Raw genomic sequence first — 19,320 nt, forward strand, 5'->3', positions numbered from 1 at the left:
GTGGGTCTCAACCTTGACCACACACATGGGGAGACTTAAAAATGACTCACGTCCAGGCCCCACGCCGGAGATTCTGATCTAACTGGGCTGCAGGACATTTAGAAGTGCCCCAGGGATCCTGGTGTCCAGCCAGGGGGGGAAGGCTCTGGTTTAGAAGGAGTTGGGGGGCAGAAGGATGTGAGCAATATGAAGAAGAAATCAAGGAAGACTTCGTGGAGGAGGGGACCTGCACAGGATCTTGGGGGACTTTGGGAGCCGCCCCTAGTGGGGAGGCTTTACATTGAGGGGGATCTGGTTTCAAATCCCATCTCCCTCAACTCATGGGCCACACAGTCAGGGTGGACCATTTACCTCTGGGGTGCCTTTCCTCCCCTGCGGCACGGACATGGCAGGCCTCGCCTGTGTGGTAGCGCCTGCGCTGTGCCGGTGCGTGGGCACCGGCAGGGGATCCCATTGCTGGTACCACTGTCCATTGGCTGCGCCTCCCAGGGAACTGGGCCCACTGGGACGAGCTGTTGACAGGAGGGGCTTTAACCAAGGCAAGGCTCTGACAAGTCCTGCCGTAAAGAGGCCAAATTTCGTCATGTTTGGCCCAGCACTTGCCAAACAAGCGTGACATTAATGATGCCTAGAGCCCGTTTCTCAGTGAACACCTGTTAACACGCTGTGCTAGCATTGTTCCTCCAGGAAGTCGGAGATGGCTGTGGCTGGGGGGTTACACAGCAGGAGGGCCCTACAGAGGCCAGGGCCCACACGAGAGTTCAGGGGTTTCTCAGCTGGGGGGGCATGGTAGGCTGTGGAGCTGAGCCGTGGGGCACACTGGGCTCGGGGACAGAAGTAGGAGGGCAGTTAGACTGCAGGAAGCAGCTACAGAATCACTCAGTGCATGTCACAGGCGTGCCGGGAAGGTGGCCGGGAGGGCGGCTTGGTGCAGGGGAATGCTGTCGCGTGGAGTCAGCCTCACTCCGTCGTTACCGAGCTCCCGCTGGCGCTGGGGCTGCGGCGTGGCTCTGCACCCGGGCACCCGTCCCGTCCGCAAGGCCTCGGGTGAGCTGCCGCCGCCTGAGCCCCAGCATCCTCGCTGGCAGGATTGGGTGGTGACGGTCCTGCCTCACCGCGTCCTCTGGGGCTTCAGGGACGCACCTAACACGACGGCACCTGTCGCGTCGTGAGCACTCACGGGTGCCCGTACTCACGCGCCTCTCCCTCCTCTCCCCCAGCCGCGACAACTCCCCGAGCCTGAAGGAGATCCGGAACGGCTGCCAGCAGCCGTGCGACCGGAAGCCCACCTTACCTCTGCGCCTTCTGCACCCCAGCCCGGACCTGGTGTCTCAGGAAGCCACGCTGTCCGAGGCGCGGCTCAAGTCGGTGGTCGTGGCCTCCAGCGAGATCCACGTGGAGGTGGAACGCACCAGCACTGCCACGCCGGCGCCGGCGGCCAGCGCGGGCGACGACAGCGAGCCCAGCCTCATCGACTGCCTCATGGTCAGCCCCGCCTGCAGCACCATGAGCATCGAGCTGGGCCCGCAGGCCGACCGCACGCTCGCCTGCCACGTGGAAATCCTCAAGCTGCTGTGAGTGCCCCCGCGCGCTGCCGGGGTGGGCCGTGGCGTGCCTCTGGCGTGGCTGTGCTCCTCGGTTCCAGCGGGGTCCCCAGGGTGGGCTTGGGTGAGGGGCCTGTGTGAGTGCGCACAGGTGTGGCTGTGAGTGCGAGCACACAGGGTGCATGTGTACAGGTGCATGGGGGCACGCAGAGGTGTGTGCGCACATTTCTGTGGGTGTGTCCATGAACATACTGTGCGTGCATACACGTACACGGGGTACATGTGTGGCTATGTCTGCACGTGTGTGCTTGAGCGTCCAGTCATGTGTGCATGCACACACATGCGTGCCTGTGCGTGTGTTGTGCATGAGCTGAGTGTGTGTCTGCATGTATCCGCCAGGGCGTGCGGGAGCAGGGAGGCGCCGTGTGTCCGCGAGTGCGTGCGCTTCTCTGCACGTTGTTAGGTTCTGTCAGGTGTTAGGTTCCTGCTGTGTACGCGAGCAAGTGTGCATGCGAGCCTGCGCGTGAGTGTTTCTGTGTTGTGTGAGCCACGCGTGCTTAGGTGTGTTTGGGGTGTGAGTGCACATACAGATGCGTGTGTCTGCATGGGTGGTGGGTCACGTGTGCAGGTGTGTGTGGCTGTGCCCTGGAGCCTGGGTGTCCGTGAGGTTGTGCGTGTGCCTGGGTGTGCCTGTGGGCGCCTTCCGTGAGGGCAGTACTGTTTGGGGAGTGGCTGGGCTGTGCCGAGGTGCAGGGTGCCCTCCGCCGCGTCCTGGGCGAGTCCCGATGGCAGGGAGGGCTTGGCGCAGGCCGGGCTGGCGGAAGGAGCTCCAGAGAAGGAGCCAGGAGAGGTGACTTGGGTCTGCTCTGGGTGATACACTTCTGAGCTGGGGGCTTCGGGCCTGTCCCTGCCCCTCCTCGAGCCTCAGTTCTGTGCTTTTACAATGGTGGGGACGACGGGGGTGGGGGGTGGTTCCTTGACCCCCAGGGCTGTTTCCGGCCTCTCCGTTCATACCCTCCACGTGCGCTGGGTCCCGAGCTTCCCTTCCGCCCCGCTGGCCCTGTGGCCCCACCTCAGCCGGCGCCTCCCTGTCCTGGCTCCCACAAGCCCCTTCCTTAGGGTAGGGCTCTGCCCACTCCCCGGAGACCCGGGTGCAGAGGTCGGCATTTCCACGTGCGGTCGGTTGTGGTTGCTGGACTTTTCAGAGGAATCGGGGCACAGCTGTGTCATCATGTTTAACCCACATGTGGTGCCTAAGGCCAGGGGCCTTCAATCTGGGGGTGCTTGGGGTGTTGTCAGCGTGCACAGGGGTTCCACTGAGTCACCATGTAGCGTTGGTTCTTCCTCAGCCATGAGCATGTCGCTGCCTGAGTGTGCCCTGGGTTTGGAGGGCGGCGGGGGATTCTGGTGGCCTAGTGAGCTGGCGAGACGGGGTGGGAGGCGCCTTAGGGTGCCCGTGTGTGTCCCTGGAGGTGAACACGCCTGCATGCACACGCACATGGTTACACAGTGGCTTCTGGTGGCTTAAGAGGATGGTGGAGGCAGCATCCCCACACGGCTTCCCCTGCCCAGTGAGGAAAGGGCAGGGCCTCCCCGGGGTCAGTGCCAGCCACACCCGTGGTCCCAGGAACAGAGGCCGGGTGGGGACGTCCCACATCCAGCAGCTCCCAGGCAGGGGCGTTCCAGATCCCACTCCGCGTCCTGGAGCATGCCTTCGCCCTCTGCGTCCCTTCCAGGCAGGGGAGAGCAGTGGGGACAGCCCCCCCAGGGGACAGGTCAGCCCCAGGGACCCAGGATTTGGGAGGGGCTCCTTGCTCTGGTCGGGGCATAGGCCCGCCAGGCCAGCACCGGCCCCAGTCTCCGCTCCGGCCCCTGACTCCGGCTGCTCTCCGCACACGCCACCCACGCCCAGGCCTTCTGCCATCTTGGTCCCGACTCATCCTTCTTGTTAAGCGCTAAGGGTTTCAGTTCCATCCTGCAGTGACACACGTTTTTTTGCTTCTTCATAAACACGCTGGTGAATGAGGGCTCTGTTCTTCCTGATGCGCTTCCAGACCTCCCGCCTGCCCACATCACTCAGCCGCCAGGGCGGGGTAGGGGGCGGGGGCCAGGGCCAGGGGCCCGGAATAGTGGGGTGGCCGGGAGGTGTCCCCGATGGCCCGCCAGGGCAGGGCCCACCGCCTCCCGCTCAGAGCAGCAACTCACTCCCAGCCCGGACGTCTCCCCAAAGTAAGATTTGTCCCTCCCGGAGCCTCTCTTACCTTGGGGGAGCTCAGAGCACAATTTGGGCCTGAGAACTTTATTTCCTCCCAGCTTTCCTTCCCTAACCAGCTGGGTCGTTGGAGGCCCCAGAGCCGTCGGATGCAGACGACCCCCGCAGCCCACAGGCTCCACGTTGAGACTCGTGGGGAAAAGCTCGGATTCGGAGTCAGAGCGTGCTGGACCCAAGTCCCACGTGCGTGCACACTGGTGACCGTGGGCAGGCGGGTCGTCCTCTCTGAGCCTCAGCTGCCAGCCGGGAGGTGGAGTCAGTGTGGCTGCTCTGGGACAGTGGCACAAAGATTGGGGGGCTCTGAGCACCCCTGCGCAGAGCAGACACCTCTTGCCAGATAGATACCAGGCGAATGGGAGGGACCACCAGCAGTGTCTCCTCTATATTAAGATACTGTTAAGAGTAAGGCGCATCATTGATTCAATAACAGTACTTTGAGAGAAAGAGGGAGAATAACCAATATGGCATTCAGTGCGCACTTGGGTTGCAGGAAGCTTGCATCCGAGCATGGAGGGGGTGTGGCATGTGGCTTATCTGCTGTGTGACTGTGGCAGCAGTCTTGGCTCTTTTGCCCTCAGTTTTCTTGTCTGTAAAATGGGTGCTTTCTCAGAGGACTGTGTGAGAATTCAGGGATGTTGGAGGTTTCCAGTGCTGGCCCAGCCCCCGGTTCTTGATAGAAGTGAGCTACTATTACCAGTACTGAAGTGCTGCCCACAGGAGAGTGATACATAAAGAAGGAGGGAAGTAGAAGGTTTAGTGTGGAATCGAGGGGGCTTAGAGGGTATCTTGGGGGTTAAGGAGCCTCTCTTGGCCCAGCCTGATCAACCCCCATTGGAAAGGGCACAGCTGGCTCCAGGGGGGTTGCAGGGCAGCGCAGCCCACCGCGCGCTGGCAGTGGGGAGGGGTGTCTGAAAGGCACAGCCCTGGTTACTTTGTGTGCAGGAGGGACTGTGCGTCATGAGAATTCAACACCCCTGAAAAGCAGCCTAAGCTGCAAGAATTCCCTGCAGACCCTTGAAAAGGAAAACTGTTCCAAACACAGGTCAAGGTTGATTCTGAAAACACACCCCATGAGGCCTGGGCCGAGGGGACCGATGGAAGAAACGGGGACTCGGGAGCCAGGCGGAGCAGGTTTAAACCCCGGTGTCACGCTCACATAGGCTGGTTCAAGTCCAGCTTCTTCCCTAGTTAGCTCTGTGGCCTTTGCAGGTGTCTGAACCTCTCTGGACTTCCATGTCTCATCTGTGAAGTGGGGTTCTGAAGCCAGCCTGGCCCTGTTAATGTGAGGGTTAACGTGTGGGTGCTCTCAGGTGTGTCAGAGGCCTGGGGACGCTCCTTTTCTCCTTCCCTGGTGGCAGTCAGGCCCCTCTCACCCTGCCTGCCACCCAGGCCAGGCTTGCCCAAAGGGGAGAGTGGCCCCATGGCCGGAGGCAGCAGGCCAGCAGGGCCAGGGCAGCCCCACACGCCAGCCCTGAGGCTGGCACCGCTCTCCCAACCCTCGTGGCGGGAGCTCTGCCGCCCACAGGAGAGTCCCTCGTCCACTCCTCAGGGGTCTGGCCAGCCTCCCCGTCCCCACCCAGACGGGTCAGAGTGGGCGGGGCCAGCTTCACCCACAGACTCTCAGGCCAGACTGGGCCCAAGTGAGGAAGGCAGTCGGCTTGCCCTCTTCTTCTTCCTGTGCCCCGCAGCGCCTCTCGGTCCCGTGGGTCGTGTGGGCGCCACCATGATGACGCCACCAGGAAGCCAGGCCCAGGCGGGGGCGGAGGAGGACTATGCCCAAACCCCCGCTCCTGCTGGGCTCCACACCTGGGAGTGCAGGCCACTGGTGGCCCAGGGAACAGCTTTGTCCACGTCCCCTTCTGTGCAGGAGTGAGACCCGAGCCCTGTGGCTTCCAGAGCCCACCTGCTTCTGCGGCTGCAGCTCCGAGTCCCTCTCTGATGATGGGTGATTTGAAGTCTCCTTAGAGTTCTGTATTTAATGGCATTTCTATATAGAACATATTTCATTTGTTAAAGTAAAAGAAAAGAAAAATTAAGTAGTCATTTTATACAAGGAAATCGTCTTCCTCTAATAGGCGTGAGCCGGGCCACTCTCCCTGGGACACGCCGTGTCACTGAGGGGGGGGAGCACAGACTCAGGGCCGGCTTCTGGGTCCAGACCCCAGTTCTCAGTAGCTGTGTGGCCTGGGGCCAGAGCTGCAGCCCGCTGAGTCTCAGTTTTCCTGCCTGTAAAATGTGGGTGGCAAGAGCGCCGCCCCACAGGTCACTGGGAGAAGTGCAGGCTGACACCTGGGGCGGGCGTGGCCCAGGACAGGCGCTGTGGACCATGTTTGCTGTTACCACGGCTAGATTCTCTGGAAGCCTGGAGAGTCAGTGACAGGTGGGAGGAAAGGCGGAAGGGGATTTGTCGGAGGGAAGACAAGCCAGCTACGGAGAAGAGGTCTCCGGTCCTGACCTGCACCCCACAGGCCTCTGGGTTCCCTGGCCCGAGGCCACGGGCAGCACATGTGTGGGCCTCCGTCCTAGGTCACCGTGGGCCAGCCGGCCTGCTGAGTCCTCAGCCGTGCCTCCTGCCACTGAACTCAGGTGGCGTCTCACCCACAGGACGTCCGGAGACCACAGTGAGCAAACCCGGGCCTGGTGCACGGTATAGTGAGTGCCGGGTGACCTTAACTGGCGTCACTCTGAAACTTATCGCAGGCCACAGGCTTTTCTGGCCATTCTTTTCTGAGCAGCTGGCATCTGCGTCTTTCCTCAGAACCTTCCAGGGTGTGATCTGGGTTCTGAAGGCCACCACTTTACCGAGGGTTTGTTTGGAGGAAGCTGGGGCGGGCAGAGCCCTCGTCCAGGGGTTATCTGAGCAGACCGTTGCCAATGGGAGCGCCTGTTTGTCCTTGGGGTGAAAACATGTCCTCCTTTTCTGTATAAGGCGCAGTTAGACACGGGGCACACAAACACGCAGGATGTCAGTGGCATGAAATCGTATGGGGGTGGGAGGCCAGTTAGGAAAAAAAATCTAGAAAGTTCCTTGGTGGGGAGAGGTGATAAAAGAAGGTTATCATGGTGATAAAAGAAGGTAGTCAGTGCACGCACAGCACTGACTTCTAAGCATATATATGGGAATCACAGGGTTGTAGGCCCAAGAATCAGGCTTGGGGACCCAGGCCTTCCCTCTGCCCAGCCCAGGTCCAGGCACCCCAGCCTTTCCCGGGGCCCTGCCTGCCGGTGCCAGTGGAGCCTCTGACTGCCGCATCCCCAACACGGGCCGCACGACAGGGTCCACATGCCCCCCGTGCCAGACTCGCACGGCTGCCCTGGTCCAAGTCAGGCGGTCAGCGTGCCTCCCTCTCGAGCTGGCACCTGGTGACACCCAGGTCCTGCAGGACGGAGACTCGCCAACACCCCTTGCGCTGCGGCGTGAAACACACACCCCAGGCTCTGTCCCGGCCCAGGCCCAGTGTGCCTGCGGCTTTGGTTCGGCAGTCCTCTTCTGAGTCCTCTTCTGAGTGCCAACTCTCTGCCAGTCCTGGGGCCCAACATGGGGTAGGGGGGGTGCGGAGGAAAGACCCAGCCTCCCCTGGGTGGGTCGGAGGTGAAATGTGCATGAGCTTGGGAGCACCAGGGGCAGTTTGGTGGCTCGGGTGGGACAGTTCCAGCAGCCACCCCTCGCTCCGTGTGTGAGGGTGTAAGCTCTGGGCCCTTGTAGGTGCCAGGCCTGGCTCGGGAGGGTCGGCGAGAGCTGCCCAGCCTGGGCTTGCTCTTCAGCGAGTCCCCGAAGCCAGAGTGGCGGGGACCCCAGGTCAGCGCGGGCCCTGGGATCCACGTAAGAGAGCCCCTGGGGTCAGATCACAGCCACCAGCTGCACCTTTAGGGGAATCAGGAAGCACCTCTGAGCCTTGGTTGTCCCCATCTGTAGAGTGGGGGTTGTCGTGACTCTGGTCTCCGGGGGCCCCGTGCGAATGCTTTGCTGCGAGGCGCAGGCCCATCTCGCCGCAGACTGAGACACTCGTGTGAGCCTCTGGTTCTCGGGGCCCTCCCGGCTTTTGGGGGGAAGAGTTGGCAGAGAGATTTGCCGTTGTGTAAAGTGTGCTGGTAGGGTGGGAAACAGCCCCGTTTGACCTCCAGGAGTTGGAAGCTGTTGCTTTACCCTCCTGTGACCTCCGCGTGGCACAGCTCCGTGGTCACCCTGAGCGAGCGGTTTAACCACTCCCGTCTGTAATCTGGACTCACTCGGGGTCCTGGGCAGGTCCCTTCAGCTAATGCAGGCAGAGCGCCGGGTATAGGTCCCAGCGTCCAGCGGGTGCCCAGTGACGTGCAGCTGTTGTTATCAGCGCCACTGTGGTTTCCAGTGTCGGACAGTGTCCCAGGCTTGGACCAGGTGTGACTCTCTGGAGCCTGGTTCAACCCGCCACTGGTGTGGCAGAACCTGAAACACCTGGTTCTGCATCCCCGTCACCTCTTCCTGGCTGTGTGGATGCCTCTGAGCAGGTAACTTGCTTCTCCCAGCTGGCCTCGCACGAGAGGAAGGCTGCCCCATTGAAAGGGTTAAACGTGTGGCGCTTTTTGCTCTTGCTCTGACTGAGGTTTAGTCCCCTTTCCTTGCTCAGGCAGGTGTTGGACTTTGCTAAGATCTAAGGTCTGCGGTCAGAGAAGTCTGATTTTCATTTCTTACCAGTCACCACTGTGTTAGCTTGCACACTTTGCTTAACCTGTCGGGGCCTCAATTTTCCTTATCTGTTAAATGGGGCTAATCATTGACTTTGCTGTGCTCTTGCGAAGAGCGGGTGAACCAAGGTAAAGCTCTCCAGCATGATGCAGCGTGTGTAGGGTGCATTGGTGAAATTGTAGCTGTTACCACCATCATCATCGTTATTCCTGTGACTAGCACAACTGTAAAAATGTTCTTGTATGGAAGCAAGAATGGAAGTATCTAATATAAATCTGGAGGGTTGACCCAAACTACAAATAAGCAGCATGGAATTATTTTTTATGCATCGGTCTATAGATTTGCCACTCAGTTCTGGTCATTCGGAGGGGAGGCTGGCTCTGCAGGCCCAGCCTAAGCCCCTGTACCGGTTTGCTAGAACTGCCGCAACAGAGTAAACAGCACAGACTTGGTGGCTTAGACAACAGGAATTTATTTGCTCGCAGTTCTGGAGGCTGGAAGTCGAAGGTCAAGGTGTTGGCAGGGCAGGGCTCTCCTGGGGCTAGTAGGTGGCACCTCCCCGCCGCGTCCCCAGGTGGTCTCGTCTGCACGCACAGCCCTGGTGAATCTGTGTCCGGATTTCCTCTTCTTATAACGACACCCGTCAGTGGCCTCACTGTAACTCAGTCACCTCTTTAGAAACCAGATCTCCCAATACAGTCACATTCTGTGGTCCCCGGGGTTAGAACTTCAGTGCATGAGTGGGGTGGGGTCACAGTTCAGCCCTTCGCACCCCTGTGGTTCAGAAGAGGGAACGGACAGGGATGGCGCAGCCGCGGCTCGGAGGCCAGGGGGTGTGACATCCCCAGCTAGATACTGAGGCACTTTGGCTGCCAGAGGGACGTCTCTGGAGAGGTGCTGTCGGTTGGACGCCTGGCCGCCCCGTGAGCGTTAGACTGCTTGTGCTTGCTGCTTTCCAGAAATTGGAGCGGAGGAGAGCAGAGTCGGTGCCACCCGACCCCTGCAGGCTCTCATCCCTTCTTCTGCGACAGCACGTCATAAGCCTGCCCTTGTCCCCACCAAACCTGACTGTCACGCTCTCTCGTCCTAGGTCGGATTACGATGACTGGAGACCGTCTCTGGCCAGTTTGCTTCAACCCATTCCATTCCCCAAAGAGTAAGTCCCCCGCGCGTCTCTGGAACCCTCTCGCCTGTCAGAAGAGCCTCAGTGGGGACCAGTCGTTCAGGGCACATGCCACATTGCAGTGGGAAGGCCAAGGGGACGTCGGTCCCAGCCCAGCCACGTCCTCAGCTGTGGGACCCTGGGGAGGAGCATCCCCCACCTGCCCCGAAAATGGGGGAATGAGAAACGTGGGAGGCTGTGAGTTCTGCCCATTCCCATTGTCACAAGGCTTCTCGGGGCTGAGCGTGCAAACGCGGCCGGCCCCACGGCACCTGGCGTGCAGTAGAGCTAGCAGTTGCCGTTACGCGCCAGGTGGGAGCAGCGGCACCCGCCTCCCCTCTCTCCAAGGGGGACGGCGACGACCACAGTGTGCCGCAGCGAGCTGCTGGGAGCGCTTATGACAATGACACCTGGAACGGGTGCCCGGCTCGGGCTCCACGTCGAACACGGCCTGATATGGAGCCTCCGTCCCTCTCGCCAGCCCTCACCCCAGTACTGAGTGCAGCACCTCCAAGCGGGAGGATAATGACTGGGGAGGGAGCTTTGTCTAAACAACCAGGCCCTGACGTGCCTCCAGGTCTCTGTTCCAATAGCTTGGAAGGAGCCGCGCCTCGGGGCGGCCGGGCTCTCGCGGGAGCCGATTACCGGGCCCTGTTTATGAAACGCTGCTCCGCGCGGGCACATTACACCCCGTAATAGCCCCATTTGCTGGCCCAGCCGCTCCCCGGGGGGGCCCCAGGACTGGAGACCGGAGAAATCTGACTCCCGAGAGGCGCTCGGGTCTCAGCAGAGCGGTGGCGTCATTGGCTGCAGCCCTGTCCCCAGGGCCGGGGCGCGCTCGGCTGTGGCCCGCGATGCGGCTCTCGCCTGGAGCAGCGGTCCCCGGCGGCCGCGCCGATGCCGGCAGTAATGAGTGCGGCCGCCCCGAGTGTGAGCCATTAACAAGCACACCTGGGCCCCGGAGCCACGTGCACCGCACATGCTCATGCGCCGGGCATGGCCCCGGGGGGTCTGGGGTTTGGGGGCTCAGTCTGCTCATGTTACCATGATCCTCCGCCTCATCAAAGGGGCCTTTGTTTGGGAGCTTTGAGCAGGGACAAAACGCCAGCACTTGGTTCCCAACTTCCTCTCCATTCTCCGACCAGACGTAGCGTCTGGGCGTCCCCGGAGGACACTCTGTGGACACTGTGCTGTCGCAGAAGCGCCCCGCTAACCGCCGCTCCCCCGATTCTCTTGCAGAGCTCTCGCCCACGAGAAGTTCACCAAGTGAGTGTCGCCCCACCCCACCCCCATACCTCCTGGCACACTTGGCCTCTGTCCGGAGGTCCTCCCTCCACGGCCGGCCTCCTCCTGGGCCCTCCTTGGTGGCATGCACACTGTCCCAAGACACGTGTCCAAGCCCATCCCGGCGTTTCCCGGCTCCCTGGCCCCTTCCCAGCACTTCCCGCCCCACACCCTCCAGCCGGGGACCTGGGGTGACTCCGCCCGCCCTGCCCCTCTTCCAGGGAGCTGAAGTACGTGATTCAGAGGTTTGCCGAAGACCCGCGACAAGAGGTGAGGCCTCTCTCTCTGCATCGTGGGCCCGCTGTTGGGGATGGCAGGACACGTGGGGGCCTCTCGGGGCCCTCTGAGGCTCTGGCAGGCCGTCCTCGTCACCGCTGGGCATTCAGAGGGCTTACGGAGGCTCCTTGCCTCGGGCACAAACACAGCCCCGCCCCGGAGCCGGCCTGTGGTGTCCGCGTTTTGCTGTAGACTCAGACACACCGGAGCTGGTGTCCCGCGGGCTGGTGGTTTCTCCAGGTGGTGACTGGGCTTGACTGGGGTGGGCTGGTGGAGGAGGGGGATCCCAGCCAGCTCGGGACAGGGGTTCATCCTGTCTGGCCCTGCTGTTCTTCGGATCAGTGGGCTGAGGAAGGAATCCCAGCCAGGATTGGAGCAGGGTTTTTATTTCGTGGCACAGTGACCAAGGGCCTCCCCGAGGGGCCCCTCTGTCCCTCACAAACCTGGGCTTCCACCTTCCACCCTAGAGCACAAGAGCGGGCAGGGGTGTTGGTGGGCCGGGAGCCAGCGCGTAGCTCCTCCCGCCCCGGCGTCCCTACGCCCGTCACAGTGGCAGCCACTGGCCCTCACCAAGTGCCCACCCTGTGTCAGGTACGGTTGTCTGCTTACTCCTCATAACGTCCCTACGAGTAGGTTCTGCTATTATCCCCACGTTACATCAGAGTTACCCTTTCGGAGTTGAGGAAACTGAAGCTAAGTCATGTCTCCCCTGTTGCACAGTTGGTCAACGGCTAAGACAGGATTCGAACCCAAGAAGCCTGGCCCCAGAGCTGCGCTGATGACCAGCTCATCCCCAACCCCAATCCCGCCCCGTGGAGCTCACAGCCCCCTCTCTGTGCGCGTGGATTCTGGGGTGCAGTGGGGACCAGTTGAGGGCCCACCCGACACGCGTGCCCCCGGCAGAGCAGGGAGAAGGCTGTGCAGAGGGGAGTGAGTTTCCCCGCTCCGCCCTGGGAGGCTCGGTGCTGACCTGGCTGCACTCAGCTTAAATAGGTGGAAGTTGGGCTGGGAAACTTGACCTTGGTCTGGAAAAGCCAGTACTGGGCAGGAGGGTGGGGATGGGGTTTGAGAAGGAATATGGGACGTGTGGACACCAAGGCCTTGCCCGTGTCCGGCCACTGCAGGTCTCTGTCACTCAGAACCCACAGTCCCTTGGGCTCCAATCTAGCTATTCTAATCTGGGTTCGAATCCTGGAGCGGTTCTCAACCCTGAGGAGTTTGCTCAAAAAGCAGCCCCCCCGCTGCTCCCCGACCCCACAGCTCCAGCTCCCTGGGCCTGCGCGAGCCAAGCGTCCGCGTTTTGAACAAGCATCCCAGGTGGCTTTGATGTGGGTCTCCGCAGCACGCTGCAAAACCTAGTTCTCGGAGGATCTAGTTCTAGAACACCGTGATTCTGAGTGCCGGTTCTGAGCGCGACCCTTGGGCGTGGTGGGCAAAGGCAGAAACGCTGGCCGTGGCGCTTCTCAGTGGCCGGCACCGGAGACCGTGTCCATTTTCCGTAGAGCGAAGTCACCCTGCTGCGTGTGACGGCAGTCTCAGAATTCCCCCGGAAAGGGGGCCTCTGTGTGCAGCAGGGGCTTTGAAGCTGGGAGGATGGAAGTGGTACCAGTGCTTCCCTGAGTGCAGAGGCAGAGCCAGCTGCGGAAGGGAGATTTCCAAACCGGGGTGACACGGGCTCGAGGCCCCACGGGATCCCCAAGTCAGGGGGGCGCCAGCGTCGCTGGCCACCGAGGCCCCGTGCTGCCGGCCTCTGGCTTTTATTTTCTCTGCGGTTCCTTTCATCTCTCTCCCCTTTTCCTCCTCACTCCTCTCTCCCCTCCTCCCTCCTAAATGAAGCCAGAGTTGTTTTCTTTTAAATTCCTTGCTGTATTAATCGGATGGCATTTTATATTTTTGAGTCCTTATTTCTCTGAAGTGGATAAGTGAGCCCTTGATATTCTTCCAGCTCAGAGGGAAAAATATAAAAGGCCCACTGCCTTTGTTTTCTCTTTGCTGATGTGTGGGTTTTGATCCATTTAATATCTGCGAGTAAGTGACTCTTGGCAGCACATTGTCCTTTGCTCCTAAAGGGAACCATCAGGAACTTCTCTCCGATTTCTTCTGAGAACGGGGAGGAGGGATAAAACAAAGGCTTTTGTGTTTCTCTCTCCGTAATCACAGCGGGGCCAGAGCGGATGTGGAATTCCTCCCAAACACGCCTGCACACACATGTGCGCGCTCACACGCACACACCCCACACGGAGCCTGGGAAGGGGCTGGGCGGCTGTGCTTTTGGCACTGAAGTGGCCCCACCTGGACAGTGACCCCGAGAGGGAGGGGGGTGGGGCCTGACGAGAGAGGGCTGCAGGGTCCCGGGGGGTCAAGGGACAGAGACCCAGGGGGACAGTGCCCATGCAGAGGAGGCAGGAAGTCAGGAGGGAAGAAGGCAGACGCTTGAGAAGGGGGGTCAGTGCTGGGGGCGGCAGAACCCCAAAGAGAGAGGGGAGAGGTTTACAGAGGAAGGGCAGAGAGCAAGAGAGAGGAGTTAGAGACGCAGAGACGGGACAGAGAGCTGACGCAGACAGGGGACAAGGGAAATGGCCAGGGCATGGCAGCAGGGTCTACGTCTGCACAGCTGCTTTGGGCGTCGCCTGCCCTGGCGCAGCCAGGCCTGCCCCCCGCCGGCACTGATGGCCAGTGGCTGGCAGTCCCTAGCATGAGGACCACGGTGTTTCCAAAAGGTCATTCCTGGAATCTGGTGGAAGGCTGGCCGCTGCCGGACAAAACAAAACGAAACAGGTTTCTGCACTGCGGGGCTTGCCCAAGCCTTTAACACCAGTGAGCAGGGACCGTGGTCACCGTTGTCGCCAGGGCTGCGTGAGACTGACGGGCCGTGTCTGTCCTCTGTCCGGCAGGTCCACTCGTGCCTGCTGAGCGTGCGGGCCGGCAAGGACGGCTGGTTCCAGCTCTACAGCCCCGGAGGGGTGGCCTGTGATGACGACGGGGAGCTGTTCGCCAGCATGGTAGGCGGCCGGCCCGCCGGGGGCTGCACACTTCGCCCTGGGCAGGGAGGGGGGGGCACTCGCAGACACAGGGACTGCCCCTCCCGAGTAATCACATAGCTGCCCCGCCCCCACAGGGGCCAGCCGGGAGTTCCCAGGCTGACACAACGCTCGTGTGAGCGTGGTGGTGACAACACAGCCACAGATGTCATTTGCACGTTTCTTCTCTGCACGGGCCCCAAGCCAAGAACAGGATAGTCCTGCTCTCACTCAGTCTCACTCAGTGCAGTGCGGAGGGGACACAGGTCACCCCGTTTTATAGACACGGCAGCCGTAGCCCAGGCGTTAACCGCCCGAGATCACACGGTTACTGTCATGGTGTGTTGCGTGCAAGGGACTCTGGACGGTGCCACGAGTCCCCCAGCTCGTTTCGTTCTTGCAGTCAGGTGTCAAGGCCAGGGTGATCGTCCCCACTGCAATGAGGGGTCTGAGGTCACCAAACCGATGCCCGCATCCATGGTGACTTCTGGCACTTTCTTTGTGCCAGGCCCTGTGCCAGGCACTTCGCAGGCACCACCGTCTTCAACCTTTGCAGCACCCGTGCTGCGTAATTACACCCGCATAATTGACACAGAGGCCCGGAGAGGGTCGGTGCCTTGCTTGGGGGCACACAGGCCTCCGACTCCAGCCCTGGGCCACGCCCAGTAGCGGAGGGACACGCTCCTCCTGCCCTGGGCGGGTAAGAGGTGCCGCGATAGGAGGTGCCCGGCGGCCAGCGCAGTCCTGCAGGGAAAACGCAGCGGTGGCGACTCTCATCTCGCTGGGCGGCGGGTTTGTGGGGCGAGCGCTTCCCGAAGCTCTCCGCAGTGAACTCGGCGGGGATATGTGACGGGGATGACTGGTCGAGGCACTGCCTTGGGAGCCCTTCTGGAAAGGGGCTTATTTTTACCCCCCTTTCCTTGCGCCTCCCCTCCGGCCTTTCCAGTCCTAGAGCGTGCCTGGGCCCTGCCCTCCCGCACTGCCCCCCGCACGCGCACGGCCACCTCTCAAGGGTTCTCCTGTGATGTCACAGCATCACCATGGCAACGCTCAGTGGTCCCCACCCGTTGCTGCGGGGACTCGGGGAGCTGGCAGCCTCCCAGCCGAGAGAGCGCATTTGTATGCCAGGGTTGTTAATGATGGAGCGGAAAAAACACCCCGGGGAAGGAAGCAGGCAGCCGCTGGGATGGAAATGCCTTGTTTCCATGGAGACGCATGGCGAGGAAGCCACCCCTGGATCGGGCTGCCATTTCCAACCCCCAAAGGGCGTTTGCCGTGTGTGCAGTGGGAGGAAGCCAGTGTGTCTGGGCCTCCCCTAGCTAGGTGGTTGGGGACCCCTGCCCTTGGGTCCCCACCCCCCACAGACCGGAAAGAAAGATGGCCCCGCACGCACCCCAAGATGCAGCAGAGTTTGCCAGGTCTTGGGTGTCTGGGGCAGGTGGTCTCTCAAAGCATCCCTTGGAGGCCACGGAGGGCTTGGCGGGCAGCAGGGCTCCGTCACGTCCCCATCCCGCACACGACACGCGACCCCCAGGCGAGGGCCGCCCAGAAATCTCCACCGGGCTCCGACAGCGCTGGGACTCAGAGGACCAGTGTCAGCAGGCTCCTGAGGGGAGCTGGCGCGGGCTTTTAAAAAAATTGTGGTAAAATACACGTACATAAGAGCTGCCACTGTAGCCATTTTTAAGGGTGCAGGTCGGTGGCGTTAGATACGTTCACGCCATTGCGTGGCCGTCACCGGCAGCCACGTGCAGAGCTTGCTCACCGTTGCCAGCTGAGACTCGCCCGGGAAACGCCGACTCCCGGCCCCTGGCCCTCGGGCCCGCAGCGACCGTTTTGCCCTCCGTCCCTGGAGTTTGCCTGATTCACGTGCCTCATGTGAGAGGGGTCAGACTCTGTTTGTCCTTCAGTGACTGGCCTGTGTCCCTCGGCATCACGTCCTCGGGGCCCGTTCCCGCTGGACGGGCCATCGGGCGGGCCTCACGCATCCCCTCGGATCTGGTGGTCGCAGAACTCCAGCTGTCCGGGAGGGCGTGGCGGCCCCTCAGTCGCCTCCCGGGCTCAGGCTCCGTCCAGCACGTTCCAGCCTGCACCGGGGCTGCGGCCCCCAGCGACCCCGTCCCTTCACCCGGGCCCTCTCGCCCCGCAGGTGCATATCCTCATGGGCTCCTGTTACAAGACCAAAAAGTTCCTGCTGTCCCTGGCGGAGAACAAGCTGGGGCCCTGCATGCTCCTGGCGCTGCGGGGCAACCAGACCATGGTGGAGGTAAGCGCCAGCCTGGGCTGTCCCGGGCTCTCCGTCCCTTCGTCCCTGAGGGCTGAGGGCCACCAGGAACCGGGGCGGGAGCCACAGTCGTGGTCCAAGGGGTCTCGGAGGTGTCTGTCGTTCGTCTGTTGCTGCATGACAGCCACCCCCAGTGGGCTTTAGGATCACGACACTCGTTTGTTTTGCTCGTGGGTCTCGGGGTGCCGAGGCACAGCCAGGCCGTTCTTGCTCGGGGTCTCGTGGTCGCAGGCAGACGGGCTGGGTCGGGCCATCTCTGGAGGTCCCTGGGTTGGCCCGAGGGGACTCAAACGGCCAGGCGGGAGCAGCGGGGGCACCCGGCCCCTCCACATGTGGCCTTGGGACAGCCTGCCCACCGGCCAAGGAGCACACCCTCTCCCTCCCTGCCCCCCCCCCCCGTGTCCCCCTCCAAAGTCCCCAGGAGCCTGGGACTCCCAGAGCAACTGTCCTGAGAAACCAGGCAGAAGCCGTGTCACCGTGTTAACTTGGCCTCAGGAGTCGGGTGGCTCATGTCCCCCACACTGTACCCTCTGGAAGTGAGCCACCAAGCTGGCCCTTAGTTTAGTCCAGGGCGTGGGAATGAGACTTCAGCGCTCGGTGGGAAGAGCGTCTGAGAATTTGCAGGCGCTTATGGAAGGAGAGGTCCAGTGAGGTTTGAGCACTGAGGAGGAGTCCGCAGGAAGGCAGGCGCAGGGCCGGCCGTGGGAACAGCATGTGCCAAGGCCCTGCGGCAGGGAGAGGCTTGGTGGAGGCGGGGTGGCTGGAACATAGTGAACCGGGGTGAGGAGTTTGGGATCCTGCTGAACATGCGTGAAGAGCCCAGTAGGTGCCCGTGGTGAGGCGAGGAGTTTGGATTTAGTCCTGACTGACCTGTGACGGGGACCGAGGATGGTGGCAGAGGGCTGAGCAGGGAGCATGTTGGCCCAGGCAGGACAGCAGCGTGTGTGGCACGAGGCCGTCCCCGAAGCAGCCTGTGGCGCATGTGCGAGGCCGGCCAGAGCCCCTCCCCGGCACGTGCTCAGCCCAGGGGCCCCTGGGGGCTGCCGGACGGGCTGCGCGCCTCACCGGCCCGCGGTCCTGGGCAGATCCTGTGCCTGATGCTGGAGTACAACATCATCGACAACAACGACACCCAGCTGCAGATCATCTCGACCCTGGAGAGCACGGAGGTGGGCAAGCGCATGTACGAGCAGCTGTGCGACCGCCAGCGGGAGCTGAAGGAGCTGGTGAGTCCGCGGCGGCCAGGCCGGGGCGCAGGGCGGGCGGCCAGAGCCAGCACCCAGGGGAGCCTCGGGGCAGGGCCCAGAACTGTTGTTACGGGGGCACAGGGCGGGTGGCCAGAGCCAGCACCCAGAGGTGCCGCGGGGCAGGGCCTAGAACTGTTGTTACGGGGGCGCAGGGCAGCCAGAGCCAGCACCCAGGGGAGCCTCGGGGCAGGGCCCAGAACTGTTGTTACCGGGGGCGCAGGGCAGGCGGCGAGAGCCAGCACCCAGGGGAGCCGCGGGGCAGGGCCCAGAACTGTTGTGACCTACACCTGCGCGAGCCCCATCTCACTGAGCATCCTCCATCCCAGGGAGGTGGGGATTATTACCTGCCACCCCCGGGCGATCAGAGATAGGCGCACAGAGGTAAAGAAGCTGGTCCAGAGCCGCACAGCTCATCCTGGCCTGGCCAGAACTCGATCCTGTCCCGCTGGCACTGCCCACCCTGCCTCCCCACGTCCCTTAGGCTCTTCCGTTTCAGGGCCTGGGGCCCGCCTTCCAGACACCAGCACCCGCACCTCTGCCAAAGGCTTCCCCTGTCCGCGCGCATGCACACACACGCGTGTGCACAGCAGGACGGAGGGTGGGGTTCCCGCCCTGGCTCCCGACAGAGGGCCGTAAGCACCCCAGGCGCTCACTCTTGGTGGGCTGTCCCTGAGTCTCTGCGATGTGGCTTTTTCGTCGCCGCCCGGAGGGCTGTCCGCAGTGTCCTGCCCAGCCCCACCACCGTTTCACGGGATCACTTCCCAACAAGCCGCCTGCGCCCAAACCCCGTCTCAGGATCCGTCCGAGACCAGGCCCCCCGGGGTGCCTTCCACCCCAGGAGCACGCTGGCGGCTCCCCGAGGGGTGTTGACGGGCGGAGGGGCGGGGCGGAAACGCAGGCAAGCGCGGGAATGACCCGTCCGGTTTCTCTTGCAGCAAAGGAAAGGCGGGCCCACCCGGCTGACACTGCCCTCCAAGTCCACAGTGAGTGGCTGTTCCTGCCTGCAGGCGGGCGGGGCTGGTCCTCCCTGCTGGGGAGCAGCGGGTGGTGCCGGGGGAGGTGGCGGGGAGGGGAACAGGGCCCCCGGTACCTGACCGCCCAGCTCTTCCAGGAGGTAACTGTGTTGCAGGAAGAGAAATGAAACCCAAGGAGAGCATTGGAATAGCATGATAAGGATTGCTCGGTGATAATGGTGTTACCATGCGACCGGTTTTGAGTAATAATAACATGGAGCATTTATGTGCCGGATACTGTACTGTTAGTTCATTTTGTCTTCACGACAACCCTATGAAGTACATGGATCTCACCGTTCCCATTTTACAAGGTCTTCAGGGATCTTACTTCCTTCTCTTCTACTGCCGCGTTGTCCCTGACACGTGGCTTCTGCCTCATGGACCAAGAGAGCTGCTCAAGCTCCAGCCACCTTGCCTCCATTCCAGCCAGCAGGAAGGAGGAAGAAGCAAAGGACACACCCCTTCTTCCCTTTAAGAACCTTCCTGGAGGTTCCACTTGACACACCCACTTACATCTCACTGTCCAGGTTTATTAGCACATGGGGCCACACC

The 19,320-nt window shown here is 61.9% G+C and overlaps 1 protein-coding gene across 3 annotated transcripts in view; it reads left to right on the plus strand.

The window, feature by feature from the left end:
• The window catches only part of CMIP (c-Maf inducing protein), a 219,481-nt gene that overhangs the window by 194,639 nt on the left and 5,522 nt on the right, over positions 1–19,320 (plus strand). For all 3 annotated transcript variants that reach the window (XM_075995812.1, XM_075995813.1, XM_012779039.2), the window contains 8 exons: positions 1,221–1,574; positions 9,573–9,638; positions 10,884–10,910; positions 11,150–11,198; positions 14,099–14,206; positions 16,374–16,490; positions 17,594–17,734; positions 18,691–18,738. In XM_075995812.1, coding sequence (XP_075851927.1) covers positions 1,221–1,574; positions 9,573–9,638; positions 10,884–10,910; positions 11,150–11,198; positions 14,099–14,206; positions 16,374–16,490; positions 17,594–17,734; positions 18,691–18,738 — 910 coding nt within the window. The remainder of the gene's footprint in view (positions 1–1,220; positions 1,575–9,572; positions 9,639–10,883; positions 10,911–11,149; positions 11,199–14,098; positions 14,207–16,373; positions 16,491–17,593; positions 17,735–18,690; positions 18,739–19,320) is intronic.

Source organism: Microcebus murinus, chromosome 20 (genome assembly GCF_040939455.1).
Source record: "Microcebus murinus isolate Inina chromosome 20, M.murinus_Inina_mat1.0, whole genome shotgun sequence".
Classification (NCBI taxonomy): domain Eukaryota; kingdom Metazoa; phylum Chordata; class Mammalia; order Primates; family Cheirogaleidae; genus Microcebus; species Microcebus murinus.